Here is a 23,707-nt window from a genome sequence, read left to right on the forward strand (position 1 = left end):
TCAAAGAGCTCACAGGTGGGTAGGATAGACGAACAGACAAATATGAAGCACCGTTAGTTACTCAATCATGTCTCACTCTTTACAACCCCATGGACTGTAGCCCACCAGGCTCCTCTGTCCATGGGATTCTCCAGGCAAGGATACTGGAGTGGGTTGCCATGCCATTCTCCAGGGGATCTTCCCGACCCAGGGATTGAACCCTCGTCTTCTGAGTCTCCTGCGTTGCAGGCAGATTCTTTACCCGCTGAACCATTTGGGAATTCAACACAAACATACACTCATACAATGTATGAAGAGAAGTAACAGTGTGTGGGCATGCAGCTATCAGGAAAAGCCTCTCTGAGAAAGTATAATCTGAACCAAAAGAAGAGGAGTTGTAGTCCAGTAAAAAAGCGGGGGAAAGAACATTCCAGAGAATAGCAGCATGTGTGAAGTCTCCGAGGTTAAACAAAGGTAGGAACTTCAAAAGAGCCCTTACGGCGGCCACAACTGCCCCAAAGAGGAGAGAGGTTACAAGACGAGAGGGGAGGAGGCGACCTCACCAATATCTAGTGAGCCATGTTCAAGGGTTTTATCTCAAGTGCAATGAAAGCCTCAGAGGAGGATTACGGGGAGAAGTAACACATGCCAATTTCTGTTTTAAAATGATCGTGTTAGCTGTTGTGTGGAGAATATCTTGGAAAGGAGCAAGAGGGGAGGCGGGATGTTTAATCAGGAGGCTACTGAAAATACTGGAAGTAGCCCGCATGGAAGAAGATGGTGGCGGCTCTTCGTGGCACTACGTGAACTCTGTCTGATGGTCTGTGGCGCTGCTATGACTGGCTAATCCGATAGGACTCACTCACTGAGCAGGAGAGAGAAACCTATGTTCAAGTGAGAATTCCCCCCCTCCCACCCCCAGTCACTGGTGTGACAAGGCAGTTTAAAAATACTGTCCACATTTGCATAGGCAGCTTCATTTCAGTCCAAAGATATACAGTAAGCCTTGACCTCATCTTCTCAATTCTCAAGCTACAGCAGGAGGACAGGGCTACCTGGGCAAGCATGTGTGTAGCTGGGAAAGCAAGTCCTCCTCCTCCTCCCCTGCCTTCAGTCTTGGGGATGTCGGAGCATTTGCGAGGACCTTTAACTCTGAAGCCAGACAGATAAGAGTGACTCATCTCTGCCAAACGATGGAATCCTACTATTGTAAGAGCTGATCTGAAGCTCATAAACATTTCTCCCTTTCTGGATTAAAGACAGGATTTCCTTCAAAACCTTTATATTATTCAAATGTCTTATCTCTTCCTGATTTTCCTGGCTGGTTCCAGGTTGTTCGCCTTTCTTTCAAATGAAAGTCGCTCAGTCGTGTCCAACTCTTTGCAACCCCCATGGTCTAACACAGTCCATGGAATTCTCCAGGCCAGAATACTGGAGTGGGTAGCCTTTCCCTGCTCCAGGAGATCTTCCCAACCCAGGGTCTCCTGCATTGCAGATGGAATCTTTACCAACTGAGCTATCAGGGAAGCCTGCCTTGCCTTCAGGCTGGCTCAAAACAAAGTTAAAATCACTTTCAAAGAACTAAGTTTTTTTTTTTTTTTTTTAAACACAGTCATTTTAAAAGGAAAGAAATGACAAGGGAGAAAAAGAAGCCTAACAAGATTTATTCTAAGCTTTCAAACTGCAAAAATAGAAGAAAAAAGTCAAATAAAGGTGCTGCAATGATAGAATGTGAATATACATTGCAAAATGTGCTAATACGTGACCAAAACAGAAATATCTAGTAGGCATTTGGAGATCTAAGACTTGAGCTCAAAAAGGTAAAGAGAGATAACAGATTACCACAAACATCAATTAAGAAGGGGACTTTTTAAGATGAAATGGTCAATGGCAGTCAAATGCTTAGGAGTCAAGAAAAATAAGGAGTCAGAAATTGCCAACAGATAAAATATTGCTGGGTATAAAATCCACTTTTCTTTGACTGTTCAAAGGATAGATAAGCTTAAAAGAGATTAAAACTAAACAGGGATTGAAGATACCTTTTTGGTACTAACAGTGCCGCTTTAGGAAGAGAAAGCATCAGAGAAAAAGATGACAGTGAGCAAACTCTTCATAGCTTTAGAGACATCTTAATTTTAAATGATTTTTATGGGTGTACAATCTCTTTACATTTTTAGCTGATTTCACGTGGAAAGACCTTTTTTTTCCAGTAAAGAATCATAGGAAATTTCTTAATCTGGTAGGAAAAAATATGCTAATGGCAGCTAAAATAAAATTCTATTGCCCTAAATATTCCTTTAAAAAAAAACTGGGGGAATTCCCTGGTGGTGCAGTGATTAGGACGCAGGGCTTTCATTGCCAACACCTGGGTTCAATCCCCGGTCAGGGAACTAAGATCCTGCAAGCCACACAGTTCTAACCACACACACACACACACCCACACCCACACCCACACACACCCACACCCACCCACACACACACCCACCTAGTATTTTTATTAAAATCCAAGAAAGAGATTTATCACGATGAATAATACACATCAAATCTGGCAGAGTTCCAAGTCCTTAAGAGTTTTCAAACATTAAGTAAAATCGTATTCTCTACAGGAACCAAAACCTTGTGTCATCATTGAAGGTGGGAAGAAAAATGTAAAGCCAGTAAACTGCTCATGCATTTTTTCTTTTACTTTCTGAATAACCTGTGAGTTCGTAATGCATATAAACAGTTTCTAAGAATTTTAAGATCGAACAATCTGAGACTGGAGAACAAGATATAACCTCTAACTTAGTGCTAATGGGGCCAAAGAAGCTGTCTGGCTTTTTATATGTGAAAATGGCAAGTTGAGAGTTACTGGGCCTGGCCTTAGTGGATAAGCCCACCGAGGGCTGGTGGAAGACCAGTGTTTAAACAGAGCCTACGCTCACATGCCTGAGGCATTACACCTGCCAAGGAGGAAGAAGTGCAGAAACATTTCCACATGTTTCTAATTTGGTGGGAGAGAAAGCAGCTAAAGCAGCTTTACAAAATATACAGTTTCAGTAGTGATAGCAGGTCTGCTGCTGCTGAGATGTCTGGACACACATTTTCATTGTTGGAAAGATATACTTAGGCTGTTCCACAGAACAGCCACTCTTTAGAAGGCCAGATAGCTCAGAATTGGGAGGAAATACTCGTAGAGCTAATACTAAGAAAAAAGGAAAGAAAACAGGAGTGAGTGGAATCTTGTTTTTAGATGAGAATTTGTTTGCTTTGTCTGTCTCAAAAAAGAACCCATGACTGAGCTTTTAAGGAAGAAATATACATCTGTACATCTAGATATAGTTATCAACGAACCCAGCTTGAGGACAGTCACTCCAGGCACCAGCTCTCACTGGGCTGCCCTTGGGCGTCTGGGGGAGGGGAGGTGTCCAGTGGTGTCTGCAAACACTTCCGTGGGCTTCTCTTTCCCTTCCGGGCCCTCTGTAATGCTGGACGCCAAGGGTGTGGGCCTCTAGTGACAGCCAGGAGTCACAAGCGTATCAAAAGTTGAAACACTTAAATCAGCCATCCTCAAGGAAGCAAAAGGAACGTTGTTCAAGTTAAGGAAACACCTATAAAACCATACACGGTTACAAAAAAAGCAGGCTGATGTGTGCACATCCCTGTCTGCACGGCTTAGCAGAGGCACAACCCTAACAATAAGCAGGGTCCTGGGACGCCGGCTTCAATGTTCTACTGTCAGAGCGCAGCAGCACTTTTATGGCCCCTTCCCATAAGCTTAGACCTGCCCCACATGTGCGACAGAAGTCTGATTAATCAAATTCAACTAACAAGAGCTTAGCTCTTCACTACATTTCTTTGAAAGAAAATGTGGTGGGTCAGGGGAGAAAAACAAGGGGAAAAGAAAAACAACAACCCTAGATTTTCCCCGAAAGCTCAACTTTCAGGCAATGGTCTTGGTAACATTTAAGGCACTCAATGCCACTTACCACGTCTATACCTTCAATCAAACTGACATTCCTTTACCCTAAGAGACTGTAAGATCCTAAATAATGAAATATTAAATTATGCCCATACAAGATTAATTAAAAAAAAAAAGAAAATGAACTAAAACTCTTAAATCACATCTAACCATTTAATTCCTGGATATAACCATTAACTGAAGGTTTAAGTGATATAAACGGCCAGACATAGCAGACAACAAACAAAGACAGAATTGGCTTTAAAGTCTCACTGAAAAGTGACTCCTAGACATATCATTGCACTGAACTGTTTCCTAGATTCCAATACAGCAAAGAGTGGATATGAAAAATGAAAAGGCTATCTTCTCTTGCCTCTAACTGCTTCCAGCCCTATTTCTATTGTGAGATATATTTTAAACTATACGTTTTAATATTTTTATCAATGAGGCAAGAAGTCTAGCCTAGTAAGTAAAATCTGATATTCTCCTATTTGCCGGATTCTTTAGAGCAAAACAAATTTGGGCCAGCAAGATGGTTCTTAGAACCTCAGCTAGAACCAGATTCAGGTTTTATGCATTTTCGTGATTCCCAAGGGTCACTGGGGTTTCACATGTCTTTTCACTGCAGGTCCATGAAAGAAATACTACAGTGGATGTATCTGGAGGGGAAAAAGGTAACTTCTCTCCTTTCACTGATTCATTCACTTAATCAACAGTGTAAGATACTGCATGAGCTAAGATCTATGCGAGGCGGGGGAGTGCATTTAATAAATGACTTAAGAAATTTAAAGGCATTTCAGAAACCATTTAGCTTCAGAGTCATTTTACAGCTACAGAACTAAGATGGCAGAACTGCTAGTGTCCACAACTTCTCTTTATCTCCTCACTCAGTTTATTTTCTTCATAGCACTTATCACTATCTGAACCTAGACACGTTTACATGCACATGCGCGCACGTGTGTGCATGTGTGCGTGTGTGTATTTTCTGGCTCCTCTTACTAGAATGTTAGCACCCTGAAAGTAGGCATCTTTACTTTTCACTTGCTGGCCAACTTTCAATTCTTAGAAAAGTGTCTAGCACACATTAGGTACTCAGTGGATATTTGTTAAGTGATTAAGATAAACAATAGAAAATGAGAAAAACATATTGACTTATCACACTGAGACTTGTGAGAGCCTAGAACAGGTGTGACCTTTACTCCAGTGAAAGACCATGTTGATCTGCATAAAGAAGTGGAACTCAGCTACTAAGGAAAAGATGAGTTGGTAAGATGTAAACATTTCTTTGAATAGAAGATAACAAATTAACTTGCATACCAGATAGAAAAGCATTCATTTCTTCCCAAATAGGTCTGGGGACATCTTCAAGTCATACTGTATATTAGAATATTAATGAAAAACTCTTCACTCAAGCTAGAATTGATTTGTTACATACCTCGTTATTAAGAAAATTAATACTGAAACCTCAGAGACGTTAAAAAAAAAACTAGTAGCACGCATCTTAAGTTACCAGCAAAGGATGACTTTTATAAAATGCTACCTGAAGTTTTAATGAGTATGTATGAATACTAACTCTGATTTTAATAAAGAGTTCCTTTGTTTACCTCAGGTTATTTTGCAGCAAACACACTAGGATGAATGTAAATCTAAGCTCTCCTGGCAAACGTTGGTCCAGGCGGTTCCTCTGTGGCACAGTGGATAAGAATCTGCTTGCCAGTGCAGGAGACACGGGGTTCCATCCCTGGCTGGGGAAGATCCCATATGCTGTGGAACAGCTGAGCCCACACACCACAGCTACTGAGCCCGTACTCTAGAGCCAGGATCCGCAACTATGGAGCTGAAGCCCCAGTGCCTTAGACCCTGTGCTCTGCAACAAGAGAAGCCACTGCAATGAGGAGCCTGACCACTGCAACAAAGAGTAGCCCCTGCTTGCCACAACTAGAGAAAGTCCACAGGCAGCCAGGAAGACCCGGTGCAACCAGACCAAAAAAAAAGCTGAAGTTCTGAAACAATGGAAAACCAATTTCATTAACCATATTCTCACTGACTTTCCTCTTCATCTTCAGAAGCCAGTTTATTACAAGCAAGATTAAGTGAGACTGCTAAACAAAGACACATCAGAGGCAAGACTTTTAGTGTCACATATTTTTAAAATATTTCTTTACTCAGATGATGTCCATTCATTTACTCAACAAATATCTACTTACCACCTGTCATCATAACCCAAGCTCCTTGCCAGAGATCAGAAGAAAGAAGTTATCAGAAATGTTTACATTTGAAGAGAAAAAAACTGGAAAAAGATCTCTTGGACTTCCAGTAAATGTGAAAATATTACAAAATTTTTCAAAAAGATGTTTCAACTTACATTTTGTTCTTCTGGTTCTAATTTGGGGATTTTGTGCGACTTGCGCTCTTCAGATCTAGCTGAGTCATGCTTGTTGCTCTTTTTCCTCTTTTCTTTTCTGCTTTCATGCTTTGACTTTGTGTGCTCACTTGCCTGGACTTCATTTAAAAGGTCTCCACAAAGGGAAGACTCAAACAATTCCCTGCCATTCTGGATAGTTTTGGTTATTTTTAGTTTAATTTCAGGTGAGCCAGTCTTCTTTGGAATCACAGTTTGTGGTACCGAAGGAGGAGGTGGTGGTGGCTGTGGAGGAGAAGGCTTTTCCAGAATTTCATGGGGTCGTGTGTTTGGAATTTCTGAATGGTAATAGTCAGTGGGGCTAAAGTTTCTAACTGCACCAAAGCCGTTGGCGGACCCATTGGGATACTGGTTATACGGCTGGTATTTGGTTTGAGTTTCATACATGCTGATGGACGGTGGGTAGCCATTCGTGAGTGGAGGAAGATCTTCTGTTGTGGGTGGGTACTGAAAGCCTTGCTGCAAGGTAGCTTCATATGGTGTCTGGCCACCATCTTCAACAATGTCACTGTTGTTATCAAAGGCATCCTCCTGGCGGATGTTGGCGGAGTCAATGAGTTGAGGTGGTTGCTGAATTGTGTTTCCCATGATCCCTTGCATGAAAGAGAAAGAGAAATCCATTGTTCTGCTCCAGCATCCTTAACTTTCCCTTTCTCTCATCGGGCCTAAAGTTTTAAAAGAGAGATCAAAAAGTGTTAGTTAATAACCTCAAAGGCTAGATGGCTAATCAATAGCAAAGGATTAAAAGAAAATATCCTGAAGCCCATTTTCATATCCAGATCTGCACAGTTTTTTTTTTCCCGCCCCGCCCCGCCCCCTGCACACTGTTTTTAAAACAAGCAGCCAATGTGATTCTGACACAGAACACTTTTTATTGTAAATGCTTATCTGTTTGAAACTCAATGACTGTCATAACAACTTGAGTAACAAAAATTCTGTCCTCTTTGCAAACATGCAAAATTGTTCTGACATTCCTTTGTTTCCCAAGTTAGAGATTATAAGTCTCAGTTAAAACTGGTAATTGCAAAATCAGCAGTGTCTTGATGCATACAAATTAAGTTCCATGGGAGTTTTCCTTGGATCATTCATGTTTTGTCCAGTGGTTCTGTTATTACAAAAATAATAAAATCTTACTGCAAATATTTTAAATACAAAATTTAAAAGGCCGATTAAGTCACGTGTAACCACGTAAATACTCCAGTGGGTATTCTTCTAGATCTTTCTCTATATATTTACACACAAAATATTTAAAATATTTTAATCTGCGACTTGCTTATTCAACTTAAAATAAATCCTAGCTATCTTTCTACATCAGCCATATATAGATCATTCTCATACATCCTTCACTCTCTAAGTGGCTGTGGTCACACAGTAAACAACTGTGGAATCTACCATATATAACCATGACAATCATTCAGTTGCTCACAACTCTTGGATATTATAAATGGGCTTACAGAAAACTTCCTTGAAACTGTATCTTTACGCATATATGTATTTCTCTAGGACAGATTTGAAAGTCTGATGATACTGTAAAACTGTTCTATAGAATAGCTTATTATAGGCTGTACCGTATCAATTTATACTCATACCAACAGTGTGAGGGGACAGCTAGTTCCCATGCTCTCGCCAGCATCTAGTTGCTTTTAATCAGTGATATAGATAGTAGAATCATCTTTACTTTTACAAAAGGCACATGTCAAGACCTATGTACTGATGACCCAGATTCAGTAAATCTGGGGTGAGGCCTAGGGCATGAGTATTTTTTTTCCAGTTCTCTATATATTTGTTATTTATTTTTAGTTGAAGGATAACTGCTTTACAATATTGTGTTAGTTTCTGTCATACACCAACTTGATTCAGCCACAGGTGTGCATATGTCCCCTCCCCACTGAACCACCCTCCCACTTCCCACCCCATCCCACCCCTCTAGGTTGTCACATGAGCTCCCTGAGTCATACAGCAAATTCCTACTGGCTATCTATTTTATATATGGTAGTGGATACACTTCCATGCTACTATCTCCATTCGTCTCACCCTCTCCTTGACCCCCTACCCTCCATGCCCACAAGTCTGTTCTCTATGTATGCATCTCCATTGCTGCCCTGCAGATAGGTTCATCAGTACCATCTTTCTAGATTCCATATATAAAGCATGAGTATTTTAAGGCCACATTCCAGCTGATACTGATGCACACTGCTGGCCAGGTCACTGCTTTACTTAGAGTTACTGTGCCTTTTCTAGAAGGTGTCTGGAATTGCCCACACCGTGTGACAATGTTACAGTATGGATGAGCATCTGTTAGGAAATGCTTTGAGACCACTCTGCTCTGTCATAGGTTTGACAGGTCCACATCTTGAGACAGGAGATTAATGGACTGCCCAGATATAATTTTGAAAATCCTATAAACACCTCTTCTAAACAGCTCTGAGGCTGAGAGGATTTCACTACTGTGTCAAGTCTGATGAGCTAACTGTAGATGGCAGAATGCAGGGAAGTGGATTCGGAGACTAGAGCCCAGTTCAATTCTGTGATTTACTGGTAATGTCCACCATCATGGTTCTAGTAGAAAAATGATATAGCAAGTAAGCCAAAACAGTGAAAGGAAGAAGGAAATAAAAGCTGACAACATTTTCCAAGGTGTATCTAATTAAACAGCTGTTTATTCTGATGTTTGCAAGTGGAATGAACGTTACCAGTTCTTAACTTGCAAACGAATGAATGTGAGAGCTTACAGAAAATCAAATTGCCTTTACTGCTCTATACTGGAGTGAGGTGGGGGGGAGGGAGGCAGCAGCCACAGGATGTGAGAGAGCACTCCCACTTCCTTAGCATCTACTCTGGACCAAGCACTTTTTACACATCTCACTTAATCCTCAAAACAACTCTTCAAGGTGGAGTGACTCCTGGCTCACAGATAAAGAAAGTGAGCTGCAGAGGCGTTCTTAGGGGCCTTGCTTAAACCCCAACGCCAAGAAGGCTGAATCAGGATTCGCACGTAGGCATCTCTGACTCTGAAGCCCAAGATTTTTGCCATTACGCCACTGCCACTTTCCTCAGGTGTTAAGTTCTGAGGATTTGTTTCTTCTGCTCAGGTATTGGGTTGGCCCAAAAGTTTGTCTGGTGTTTTCCATTACATCGTATGGAAAAACCCACATGAACATTTTGGTCAACTCTATTCTTTATTGCTTGGTCACTGCTAAAACAACAACTAACCATTTCATAATAACCACCACTAACACTTAAAAGAGAGTTTAGTATGTGCCAGGAGCCACTCTAAGAGCTCTATAAACAGGACACCATTTAATGCTCCCAACAGGCAGTCTGGTCTCAGAGTCTGTGTTCCTAACCAGCATATCATACTGATAATGCTCATAAAGATTAGAAATCATTTATATATATAGCTTAAGAACTGAACCTTACGCTAATCTGACCCTTGACAAAAATATGTAGCTCACAGACACAAGAAAGTATGTTCTAAATTCCGTAAACACACATGGGGCAAGTATACAGGTAGAATTCAACAGTTCTCCAAACTTCCAACTTGAAAGCAAGTTAAATACCAGCATTTGACATGATGCAATCTGTGCTTTTGGTTCTTGTAACTGTCATACTCAAGATCAGCTTCCAGATAATGTCCCATAGTCTTTAGAGGTTTTCAGGCACATGCACTCAGGGACTGCAAGGAGATCAAACCAGTCAATCCTAAAGGAAATCAATCCTGAATATTCACTGGAAGGACTGATACTGATGCTGAAGTTCCAATACTGTGGCCACCTGATATGAAAAGCCAACTCATTAGAAAAGACCCTGATGCTAGGAAGGATTGAAGGCAGGAGGAAAAGGGAACAGAGGACGAGATGGTTGGATGGCATCACCAACTCAATGGATGTGAGTTTGAGCAAGCTCTGGGAGATGGCAGAGGATAGAGAAGCCTGGTGTGCTGCAGTCCATGGGATCAGAGAGAGTCTGACATGACTGAGCGACTGAACAACAACAACAATTCAGATTTCTGATACTTCTGACTTAGTTCCAAACACAAACTTCTAAGAAGTCTGGCATTTCCCCCTTCTCTTCTCTAGCCCTATAACCAAATATTTTACTTTAGTTTGAACTAAGAAAAGAAATAACATTACTATATTACAATTACAGCATAAAAGTTAGAGGGCTTCCCAGGTGGCACTAGTGGTAAAGAACCCACCTGCCAATGCAGGAGACAGAGACATGGGTTCAGTCCTTGGGTTAAGAAGATCCCCTGAAGAAGGAAATGGCAACCCACCCAAGTATTCTTGCCTGGAGAATCCCATGGATAGAGGAGCCTAGTGGTCCACAGTCCAAAGGATCACAAAGAGCTGGATACGCCTAGTGGTCTACAGTCCAAAGAATCACAAAGAGCTGGATACCACTAAAGTGACTTAGCACACACGCACGCATAAAAGTTTGCAATTACACAGTGTTTTCACATACTTTCTTATTTGATCGACAAAACAATCCTGTACAGCTGACAGGGCAGGTGTTAGCTTCATTTTTCAGATAACTACACTCAATATTTGCCAAATTTCCCAAGACTACAAAGCTAATTAGCAAGTAAGCCTGAAAAAGAATCAGTCTCTTAGCTTTCTAATCCTGTGTTGTTTTCCACGAGATCACATGCCAGAGACTATCCAACCACCCAGAGACAACACAAAATTGTCTTGAGAGTCCTATGTTAAAGCTGAGCAGACTGTCCTTTCCTAACTCAGCTTTGCTTCCAGACTACCCTGCACTGCTCGCTGCTTCCACTGTTTTTCCAGCTCCCAGGCCAGGAGCCTCAGGTTCATATGAGGGTGACTGATTCTTCCTTCTCAGAGAAGCCATAAAACTAAACATTGGACAAGTCTAGTACCTGTTCCTTTGAACTCTGATTTGTTCTTTTCCTTTAAACTGTATTTAGTTTTGGCTGTGCTGGGTCTTCACTGCTGCTCAGGCATTTTTTCCTAGCTGCAGAGAGTGCAGGCTCCTCTCTGGCAGCCATGTGTGTGCTTCTCATTGCAGTGGCTCCTCCTGTTGTAGAGCACGGGCGCTAGGGTGCGTGGACTTCAGCAATCACCGCTCCTGGGCTCTAGAGCACAGACTCAGCAGTTGCGGTGCATGGGCTTAGCTGCCCTGGGGCGTGTGCAATCGTCCCAGCCCAGGGATCAAATCCGTAGCTCCTGTATTGGCAGGCAGATTCTCTACCGCTGAGCCACCAGGGAAGTCCTTGATTTGTTTTCTGATTTCTATATCCATCTCAGGCCAGGCCCTCGTCAGCACCTGATCCTGGAACTACAACTGATTTTCTAGGTATTTCTCACCTCTAGTCTCTTCCTGCACAGCTGCCAGGGGATGCTTCTAAAGCCAACTTGCACCGGGTCTGTTCCCATGTTGACGTTCTAAACCTCACACATCAAGTCTCTTCTGTGCCTTTAGAGATTTTCCACAATCTGATTTTTTTTACCAACCCAAATTCCAAGGGCATGAATGACCTTTTCTGAGCATCCACTGAGCCAGATATCTATAAACTGTGGCCTAATATCCTACAAAGCAAAGTATTATCCCCATCTTACACATGAGAAGGGATGGGGCTCAGAAAGATCATGTGATTTGCCCTTAGTCACATGGCCAACAGAAGTTGAATAAAATGGTGAATTTGTATCCTTTAACTCTAGTACAGTACCAAGTAATGTCAGGTGGTCCAGTGGTAAAGAACCTGCCTGCCAGTGCAGGAGATACAGGAGACACAGGTTCCATCGGGAAGGTCGGGAAGATCCTCTGGAGGAGGAAAGGGCAACCTCTCCAGTATCCTTGCTGGGAACTCCCCTGAACAGAGGAGCCTGGGGGCTACAGCCCATGGGTCGCAAAGAGTCAGACAGGACCAAGCGACCAAACACAGGATGCTCTACATAGCAGCTGCCTCATAATCTTTGAACTACCCAAACTTCCCACTTTAACCCAATATGCTCCAGACACACAACCCAAGTGCCTGTCGGGCAGCTTCATTCACATCTCACAAGCACCTTAAAATGTCTAATAGTGAACTCTCAGTTTCTATTTTACTTAAATGTGTCCTTCCCCTGAGAAGAAAATGAAACCTCCACCTACCAGCTGCCAAAGCCAGAAGCCTGGGAATCATGACACACCCCTTTCACTCACTCCTACTCTTGTCCAGCCGATCCATAAACTCCCCGAGCCTTACTCCCCAGGCAGCTGACTCACGCTGGTCTATCTCACTCCACCTCTGGTTCCTCACCGAGGCTCTTACACAACGATCTCCCTGATCTCCACACAACCCATGTCCCCAGAGAATGGCCCGTCACCTTTAAAAAAAATGAATCCAATCGTGCGACCACCCCTTAAAATACAGCAGGAAAGACAAACAATAGGGAGGACTCTCACAAATGTCATTTTGAACAAAAGTGGTCAGACACGGTGATTTCACTTACACAGTACATAGTGTGATTTCATTTACACAGGGGTCAGAAACAGGATGAAGTTAGGCCTAAATCTACCGGGACAGCTGTCAGAACAGTAGCTGCTTTCTTGAAAATGGTGCTGTAGACACTGGAAAGGGGCCACAGGGAGGTTTCTGAGCCACTGGTTATGTTCGATTTATTCATCTAGATAGTAATGACATGATTTACTGAAATAAGCAAAAATAAACAACAAAACCTTCAATGCCCTCCCAGTGGCACTCAAGTAAAATCCGGGCACAGCATCATGACTGCGTGCTCAGGCCTCAGTTTGTAAACTACCAAAGTCATCTACCAACACTTGCCACAGAAGCATCATACTCCGGCCACAGGGGCTTATCAACTTCTCAAATGTGCCCACTTCCATTTCTGTCACTGGAATTTTCACCTCTGTTGCTCCAACTACCTGAATACTCATTAACTCTCAGAGTAGACTTCTGCGGTCCTTAGCACCCTCTCCTCACTTAGTCTGTTTTGTGTCCTTCATAACAGCACTTACAATAACATGCCTTGTACAAATATGCGTTTCCCTTTTTATGGTCTCTCTCCCTCATTCCACTGCATGCTCTATAAGCACAGGGACTATGGATATCTTATTCAAGGCTAGATAGTCAATACTGTTCAATTAATAAATGAATGAAAGCATCTCTGACCTCAAAGGGCTTAAAACTAATATACCTTCACTGACCTGCAGGATTTCTGGGGATATTTTGCCCATGCTGTAACTCTACTCACCCACTAATCCCTGGTTTGGTAAAAAATGAGTTATGCTTATTGTAAAAAAAAAAACCAAACAAAACACTGACACCCATAGTTACATGGTCAACTGATCTTCCACAAAGGTGTCAAGTAATTCGAGGAAAAGGACTTCCCTGGTGACTCAGTGGTAAAGTATCCGTCTGCCAATGCAGAAGACATGGGTTCGATCCCTGGGTCAGGAAGATCCCCTGGAGAAGGAAATGGCAACCCACTCCAGTGTTCTTGCCTGGAGAATTCCATGGACAGAGGGGCCTGGAGGGTTACAGTCTATGGGGTCGCAAGAGAGTTGGATACAACATAGTGACTGAACAGCAACAACAAATTCAAGGAAAAAGGATGGTATTTTCAACAGACAAGGCTGGGAAAAAATATGACTGGATAGCTGTATGGAAAAAGCAAACCTCACACTTACTTTACCTTACAAAAAAATAAGTTAGTTAATAAACCTGGTACTGAAGTCAAACCATAAAATTTCTAGACTAAAAACATGGGAGAAAATATTCGATTGTGTTAGGCGAAGATTCCTTCCACAGGATGCAAATATCATGACCTACAAAAGAAAAAGATGGATAAAATGGACTTCAAAATTAAAAACTCTTGCTCTTCAAAAGACACAGTTAAAAGGAGAAAAAAGTGAATTACAGGCAGAGAGAAAGGTATCTGCAAAGTGCATATCTCATAAAAATATCCTTATACTTTCACATTTTAGGAAATGGGGAGAGACCCACCAAGGGTTTTTGAGCAAAAATGGGACAAGTGAAATGATGGTTTCAATATCCATCACTCCACAGGTGGCTTACTAGTTGCAAACAGAACTGTGCACAGGACAGAGTACTTCACACAAGGGAGTAGGTACGGTTTTACCAGAGGCAGGCCAGCTGGCCTCCTGGGCCTCGTGGTGTGATTCATGCACACATCATCATTCCCCAAGCCCTCTTCCCAGTGCTTACACCAAACCTCAAAATGAGGAAGCAATCAGACGAATCCAAAGTGTGGGACCTTCTCTCAGAAAACTGGCCCCGGCTCTTCAAAAAGTGAAAGTTACAAATAAAAGGTGGAAAGACCGCTCTTTATTTGAAAAGACCAGTGCAATTCGTGAACTTTGATTAAATCCTGGATGTAAACACAAGCATACACAGAGAGGTAAAAAACAGTGTTTAGGAGAAAATGAGAATTTAAAATGCAAACTAGGGGCTTCCCTAATGACCAAGACTCCCGTCTCCCCATGCAGGGGGCCCAGGTTCCAGCCCTAGGCAGAGAGCTAGATCCCACAAACTGCAACTGCAAGTCCTGCCTGCAGCAACTAGGACCCAGCACGGCCAAAGAAATAAATATAATAATATTTCAAAAATAAATAAGCTATTAAACAATGGTGCTGTTAATTTTCAAGGGTATGATAACGCTATTCTGTTAATGTAAGAGAATGTCCTTATTCCTAGAAGAGCTATGCTTAAATATTTAAAGTGTCCTAGGATCCACAACTTTCAAATGGTTTAACATTTAAACAGTACATATATCTAGAGTAAAACAAAGAAGGCAAAAAATGTTAACAACTAATCCAGGTGTCGACTATAATAGTCTTAATTTTCCTAAAGATTTGAAAAATTTTAAAGTGAAATGTTGGGGAAAAAAAATAAATAATTTAGCTAAGGGGCTGGAAGAAATATTAAAAAGAAAAAGCAACTGCTTCTTAAGGCAGAACAGCATGCATTAAATCTTGACAGCATATTCTGACCAACTCGGCCAAACGGCTCACTGTATCATATTTTCTAGGAAGTCTAAGCATGAATAGAGCCACACTTTCTAATATTGCACCTCCAAATAACACAATAATGCAATCAATAAAGCAATTTTAATAATTTAAAAAAAAAGGTATTTTAGGACTATAAAATTCTTTACATAGTGATTTTTATACATACTGGAGTCTGGTGGCCAGCATTCAAACAACAGACACACTAACTGATATAGAGAATTAGGAGGCAGAGATGCGGGTTCGATCCCTGGGTTGGGAAGATCCCCCGGAGGAGGGCACGGCAACCCACTCCAATATTCTTGCCTACAGAATTCCATGGACAGAGGAACCTGGTGGGCTGCAGTCCATGGGTTCGCACAGTTGGACACAACTAGTGACTAAACATCAACAACAGTGTTGCTGTAGGAATTAAGAGAATCCATGAGCAGTACTTTGGACAACACCCAGAGTTAGAGCTCAGTATCTATTAGCTGTTACCATAATATTATCATTCAGCACTGGGCACACAGAACTTATGAAAAACCTGATCTCTGACCCAAAGGCATTTACAATTTCTTTAGTATATAAGACAAGATAGGATATTATGGTCAAGACTCATAAAACAGTAAACAATGTAAACAACATTAAACAGAAGGTGACTAAGAATTACATTGTGTGTCATCACAATTACAACAGACCTTTGAGAGCAGTGCTCAAGCAGGCAAGGAGGCCTCTAGACCATGAAAGATAGGCAGGGTTGGGGGTTAGGTGTTCTTCACCCACACATTTTAAAACTACTCCACGGGAGTCATCAAAAACTCTCACACCTTTGTCATTAACAAATCCCTGATAAAGATGTTTTAAACTTTTTTGTGTTACTAAAGTAATAGTAATAATGACTAGCATTTGAGGACTTAACTACATGTCAATACTATCTCAAATGCTTCACATTTGTGTGATTATTTCACTCCCCAAAACAGGTCTTTGAGGGAATACTATTACTACCCCCATTTCACAAGTGAAAATGAAGGCCAGTGTGATTAAGTGACTTCCTCAGCCAGACATCCTGTAAATGGAGAATCCACACAGAGGCCCTCTGCCCCACAGTCAGACTGGCTCTTGACAAGTAAACGCATTGCCCACAGTCCCTAAGTATGTCAAGTAAACAGCAACACAAACATTCACTTTACTGAATTACTTACTGAAGTAATTATTTACTGAAATCATAACGCACACTTCCTGAGTGTTAGCTCCGCTGCCCAGAGCTAACAATTTGGTGGGAAACATAATGGACTAGTGTTTGGCCCATTGTTAACATGTAGTTCCAAGTAAATGAAACCACCACAGGCTAACAATTTAGGACATATTCTTCCTCTAACCAGTGTTTTCACACTGGTTTTTAAGATGAAAGAAATCAGTGAATGAATACTTTTTCCTTATTTTTGGTGAAGCTGTTCACAAACATTTTTTATAGTTTTGTTTGTTTATTTATGGCTGTTCTGGGTCTTCGTTGATGCACAGTCTTTTCTCTAGTCATGCTATGCAAGCTCTAGGCGCATGCGCTGCAGTAGTTGTGGTATGTGGGCTGAATAACTGTGGCTCCCAGGCTCTAGAGCCAGGCTTGGTAGCTGTGGCACACAGGCTTAGTCGCTCCGAGGCATGTGGGATCTTCCCTGACCAGGGATCAAATCCGTGGCAGGAGGATTCTTTACCACTGAGCCATCAGGGAAGCTCCATAGACGTTTTTAAAGGAAAACAGTTGAAAATTATCAACTAAAGCTTTAGGCCATTCGTTCTCCAGCTTATTCAGGAGAGGAGTGATAACAGAAAAGTTTACTTAAGTCAATCTCAAAGTCTAAAAAAAAAAAAGCATAAGATGTTTCAGATGAACAGTTGAGCTACTCAAGTATTCATGACATGTTAAATGTAAAGTCTAAGTCACCATAACAAATTTTTATCCTAATGTGAACAATTTCCTCTTGTAGACTGTACATACTGCTGGATTCTACTTTACAGAATTACACACCAAGCTGTATGTACTTATTTTCCTATGTTTAACATCAGTTTCTTTTCCACAAGAAAAAAAAAAACTGCATATTTCATTATAGGTTAAAATTCCTCATATTGACATCATTATTCAGGCTTTTTGGAATCAGAAGTAGCTCTAAAGATGTCATATAAATAACCCATTTTTATCTTCAGACCCAATTACCCCTTCAATACATACCTAGGTTACTTAATTTGTAAATCTAACCACATCACTTCCCTGTTTAAAAGCCGTCAATGATTTCTAGAAAAAGCCAACAGAGTACACAGGCCCTCCAAGCAAGGTCCCCATCCCCATCTCCAGCCTCAAGTCACTTCTGTACACTGGTAATGTCAGGTTACTCGGAATGACTGTACACGCTGGGATTTCACACCACTGTACCTTTACTAATAGTGTCTCCTATACCTGCCGTGCTGAGTCACTTCAGTCATGTCCCACTCTATGTGACCCCACAGACTGTAGCCCACCCAGCTCCTCTGTCCATGGGATTCTCCAGGCAAGAATAGTGGAGTGGGTTGCCATGCCCCTCTCCAGGGGATCTTCCTGACCCACGGATCAAACAGCCATCTCTTACACCTGACCTGCATCAGCGGGTGGGTTCTTTACCACGAGCACCACCCAGGAAGCCCAATATGCTCTTTTACTTTTTTTTTGTTTGCTTGACTTATTTAACCATCTTGAACTCAGAAAGTCATTTCCTAGAAGTACTCACTTAAGTTCCATGCTAGTCTGAGTAACTTTTCTGTTTCCTAAGATAAATAATACCTCTTAGAATTCATCATGAAACTGATTGTGTGATTTTCTTAAGAGCAGGAAGTAATTTTATTCATCCATATGCTCCTAGAACCCAAACTGAAGGTTAGAGAAGGGGCTTCAGTGAATCTTTGAAACTAAACTATATGAACTTAAGGGAGCTGTTACATATAAATGAACTGTTTCAAAGAGAGTTGAGGATCTTTCTATGAAGAATGCAAGATAATGTAAAGGCAACTGTGGTCTCCTCAGGAATATCCTTGGCAAAATCTAACTATTCTCCAAGCCATTACTGAGGTTTTCCTTAGTTCTGGACTATGCTTCCCTGTGAGGCTTAAAGCCCCAAGAGACTGACATGAAGTCAAATGCATTTCCAAGGAGAGTCTACTAGCCCAATGAAAGACTGAAAGATATCAAAAACTCCTTTATAAGCAGTTCTATTTAAAACCCCAGGGTTAACCAATTTTTACTTTCTGCCTAGAATGATGTATGTGTAGGAGAATGAGCTATAATGTTCCCAAAGTGCCTTGTTTTCTCTGATACAAATATATTTACAAGGACCTGGTTCAGAGGATTCTGCAAAGTGTTTACCACATCAAGATGTTAGGGAGTGGGCTAGTATGTCGTGGGGATACAGTCCGAAAACGGGGCCCCTTCTCCCAAGGATGGGAAAGGAGCTAGAGGTGGAGATCTGAGCAGTGGGGTTAAGCCAAACTCCTGAAGTGGCCCTTTCCTCTTCACTCGACTCCTCTCAGACTTCCAGTTTTTCAAAGTCCTGTGCCTCCAAGCCTGATCTCACTTTAGTTTCTGCCAGGCTCACATGTGTACCACATTAGCACCCCAGTGACCTGAATATTCTACGTAATTGTTTTATGTATATATGCAAATATACAAATGTCAACATTTTAAGTAATCTGATACTCTTTGGAACCATGCAAAAAACAGAAATAAAACCCTAGTGTTATTAATACTGTAGATATGAAATTCAGAATATGGAAGCTCTCTAGCTCAAACTGTCAAAGTCACAGTTACCTGACTTAGCATGAACACGAATCCTTATTTTTGAAACCTATTCCAGTTGTTATAATCAATCTTACTAAAATACACAGTGTACTTGATATGTCAACATTACAATTTTTACAGCTAAAGAAAAATAGTAGAATATAACATGATTCCCACAACACAGAAGAGGGTGGCCTCCCTTTACTCCAGGATAAACAAGGGATCCAGATGTTTCTTTATGTGAACTGCACAAGAAATATTTCTCAAGGTTTATGATAAATCCACAGTCTGCATGTGTTTCTATAGTAACAGTGCACGCAGACAGTCTACAGATGTGAACCAGCTATGCTGGTTCTTGAAAACCTGGCATTTTTACTAGTTGATGATTTCTACGGCAAACCACTATAAAAACAATACATAATGTTCAAAATTTAGAGGTCATTTGTGCTTTAAAGCAAAAAAAATTGATATTAAATTTAAGTATATACATGTTCAGGTGTAACAAGAGAAGGCTATCAAATATATTCATATACTGATTTCTAACTGAATGATCACTAACATTTGAAAGTCAGATCCTGTATCTGAAATCAGTTGAATACATACAAGCATTACCCCTCCAGAAAATGTCAACTGAGACTCATATTTAATGACAGAATATGAAGATTTCTTGGTGACAGCATCAAAGGAGTCATTTTACTATTTTTTCCCCAAATCTACACCAAGAAGAAAATGGTAACAGGAGTTAATTTTATTTTTTTTTAAAAGGGTCCATTATTTTTAGTACATAGGTCTGCAAAGGTAAAACCAGGGCCTCTATAAAGTAAAAACTTGAAAAAACATGCAGAATCTATATAGGAAGAATGCTAAAATCCCCTAAATGCTAGGAGACTCCTTTCTTTTTGCCTATATGTTCTATTCATATTTTAATCACATCTATGATCAGAGTGATCCTTTGACTATAAGCTATAAATTCTGTATTACCCATTTTGGCTTTCATAATTTAAAAACTGTTTAATTGTTAGTAATGTAATGACAAAAGTGTTTTGTTAAAAAAAAGAACAGAGGTATATTATTTTGTTATAATTTTCTGTTTTAAAACTGTGAGTCATTCATCCTTTTTGGAAATAAGAGAGAAATATTTTTAAAGAGCTCAAACACACACCTTTAAAAATCAGGAAACATAAACTGCTACTAAGTATGAACAAGATGCAAATTATGTTAAAAATTGATATTCTTCCTTCACAAGCCTTTTGACATTTTTACTTCACTGCACACACAAAAAACTGGGGGTGAAAGTTATAAAAAAAAAAAATCAGGCATTTGGTTCTAAGAACTTGATCATGCCTCTTTAGTACCAAAAAGAGAATGAGCAATAATATTTACCTTTTAATCACTAAAAGTAGCTAGAATTGATAGCATCTAATCTGGCTATCTGGCTATGCTATAGACAAAAAGCACTAATGAATCTGGTACAGTGACTACACAACTCAGTGTCAATCTTTCAAATGAAGTGTGCCTTGCTTGAAAATTTTTAATCAAGGAAATTTTTTTGTTTGCTCAGTCGCTAAGTCAAATCCAACTCTTTGTAACACTATGGACTGGAGCATGCCACTGTCAAGGAAATACAAAGTTAATAAATTGAAGTGGTGTTCCATTCCTTTTTAAGTTATCTTTTGAAGGAACTAAAACTGTATCAGTTTACAAGATTTAACATTTATTCACCAAAAAAAGTACTTCTAAAAGCATTCAAGAGTTACACAGTTGGTAGTTACAGTGGTCTATCCGTATTTGCAACTATAGTGGTATAAAAGCAAATTATTTCTGACAAATTGGGCATTTTCTCTCAGTTTGTTATATTCCCATGATAATACAAAGGCTTGAATTTGGAGGCTGCTACATAAATATATTAACTCCACAGGTACTTTTAATTTCCTTATGACTTTGGAATGAAAATTTGAGGGTGTCAAAATCATGAAGTTTGAAAAGAGTGCTGGTCAAACTTCTGAATCATTTAAAGAGGTTTACTACCATTCTGATTGAGGCTAATTCTTTGAAAGTTTAACGCAAAAAAAAAAAAAAAAGTGCGGGGAATTCCCTGGTGGTTCAGTGGTTAGGACTCTGTGCTTTCACTGTGGGGGACTTGGGTTCAGTCCTTGGTCAGGGAACTAAGATCCTGCGAGCCAAGTGGTGCAACCAAAAAAAAAAAAAAGTTAAAATTTCATGTTATGATTAACGGGAAAATATTTTCTTTTCTGAACTATATTTCAGCAATTATACTAATAAAACATCAATTCTCCAAATGATACCAAGGCTCACAGTATTTTAGTATGTTAAATAAATGTTCTTTATTAGTAAACCTTATCTGGGTACAATTCAGGAGAGAATATATTTCCTGTATATTGTCACGTGATTTTACTCATCTATCCACCAAGATACAAAAGTAATCACATCATTTTTATACAATTACCAACAACATCTACCCAAATCAAAATAGTCTTGCTCCATCCATATCTCATAAACTCAAGATGCATCAAAAATACTCTTCTAGAACAGGATTTGTTACAGGACATTTATTCATCAAGCAACTAAGCAAAAGCGTTAAGACTGGCCACTGTCTTCAGTAAATGAAGAAATAAAATCTGGATCTGATGCTTAAACAATAAAAATGAAACAGAAATAAACACCGGTAAGGTTTTCCCTTCTTGCTCCCCACTAAGATACAGTATTATAGTTCTACTTTCTTAAAAGACACAGTAATATTCCTACAGAATGCCCTGCTAATCTGTCAATTTGACTCAATTTAAATAAGTGAATGCAGTCACAGAAGGCTATATAGTATCTTGTTCCATTTATGTGAAATGTCCAGAATAGGTAAATCCATAGACAGACAGCAGAGTGGTGGTTACGGGGGGTAAGAGGAGGAAACAACGGAGGCTATATCAAAAGGAATGCTCTAAAATAAAAGAAATCAAGAAAGTATTTGCATATATTTCTTAACAATAAAGTCTACAATATCCATACAAAGATTTACTGGTTTGTACACACATATACAATGTACTCAAAATATAAAGCTCTACATTTAGTAACCTACAGTGATTAAAAGGCAAGGTACTGGCAAAGAGACAGACACTGAAACAGACCTGAGACACAGACCTAAGCTCACACAGGAATTTGGCATGGAATAGAGGAGTCATGGCAGATGAGCGAAGAAAGGACAGGAGATTCAAAGAAAGGTACCGGACAACTTTATCCACATACGAAAAAAATTACACCCTCACCATGTAATATACCAACCACCTCCAGGTGAAATAAAGACCAGACATAAAAAGACAAAAATTAAAAACTTCTAAGGAAAAACAAAAACATAAAATGGAAGTAGACCATTATGAACTTAAAATGGGGAAGGACTTCTTAATACATAAAGAGTACAAAACACTGATGAATAAAATCAACAATATATTTTTTTAAACTGTACGTTAAAAGATAACACAAATGAATGAGAAGACAATTCTTCAGACCAGGAGAAGATAAACGAAGTGCACAGAGCAGAGCTGGATTCTACCCTCCAACCTTCTGCCAGATCTGCTCAGTTCTGGCTATGTTCACTGGCTGTGCTTTGTCATTTCTCATCTGAATTCGAGTAGCAACTTCAAGCCGTTCTTCTGCTTCCAAAGTTGTCCACCTCCAATCTACTCTCTCTAGTATTGACAGTACTTAAAAACACCCCCCCCCAAAAAAAATGGAATAACTTCCCATGGCTCTCCACGCCTTAAAATAAACTCCAGAAAGCAAATGCCTTTTCTAGATTTGGCCCCTGCCTACTTGTCCAGCCTTCTCTCATCCTGCTTCCGTTTTCCAACCTTGGCTTCCACCCTTCTCTCATTTCCTCTCTCATTGATCACTCAGCTTTTAAGCTTCTGTTCAGATGTGTTAAAATGCCCCAAGAAGCTCTTCCAGACCACCCCTCACCCACCCTCTGAAGACCGACACCACATCCTACCTATACCCTACTAGAGCACTAATACACCAGAGAGAACCATCTTGAGCTACAGGAAGGGTATGTATGCAAGTGAACATAATCTCAAAACATCCGTGTAAGAAATAAAATACTTGATTACATCCAGTCTGGATACCAGATGCTGTCTGCTAATTGCCCTCTGTAGGCTGAGACAATGTTGGGCCATTCATTCCAGCTCCTCCTTCCTTCCTATTCTGCTGCTGCTACAATGGGAGGGAGACCAAAAGTTGCAGCCAGGTTGTCCCCACCCCAATCCATACAGGTTCCTCTGATAAAGCACATTGTTTACTGAGCACCTACTATGTACCGGTCACCACACTAAGCACTAAAACTGTAGAGATGAAAATTCAGACATGGTTCCTGGAATCACACAGGTGCATTACTACTGGAAAGAGAAACAAAAGCATGAAGGGAAAGTGCTGGAGATGAGGCTCCATTAAATGCACTTATTCATTTCATATTGAGGGCCTGTCTTATGTTTGGTCCTAAGTACTAGAGATAAAAGATGAGCAAGACAAGAGTCTCTGTGGACACAAAGGGACAAGTGCCCTGGAAGCCAAAGGAAAGCAT

General features: G+C 40.4%; 1 protein-coding gene across 7 annotated transcripts in view; it reads right to left on the bottom strand.

Moving 5' to 3' along the window:
- The window catches only part of NSD3 (nuclear receptor binding SET domain protein 3), a 99,377-nt gene that overhangs the window by 58,167 nt on the left and 17,503 nt on the right, over positions 1–23,707 (bottom strand). For all 7 annotated transcript variants that reach the window (XM_069573021.1, XM_069573020.1, XM_069573019.1 and 4 more), the window contains exon 2: positions 6,285–7,006. In XM_069573021.1, the coding sequence (XP_069429122.1) occupies positions 6,285–6,962 (678 nt within the window). In that variant the 5' untranslated portion in view covers positions 6,963–7,006. The remainder of the gene's footprint in view (positions 1–6,284; positions 7,007–23,707) is intronic.

The sequence above is a fragment of the Ovis canadensis genome, chromosome 26 (assembly GCF_042477335.2).
Source record: "Ovis canadensis isolate MfBH-ARS-UI-01 breed Bighorn chromosome 26, ARS-UI_OviCan_v2, whole genome shotgun sequence".
NCBI lineage: Eukaryota > Metazoa > Chordata > Mammalia > Artiodactyla > Bovidae > Ovis > Ovis canadensis.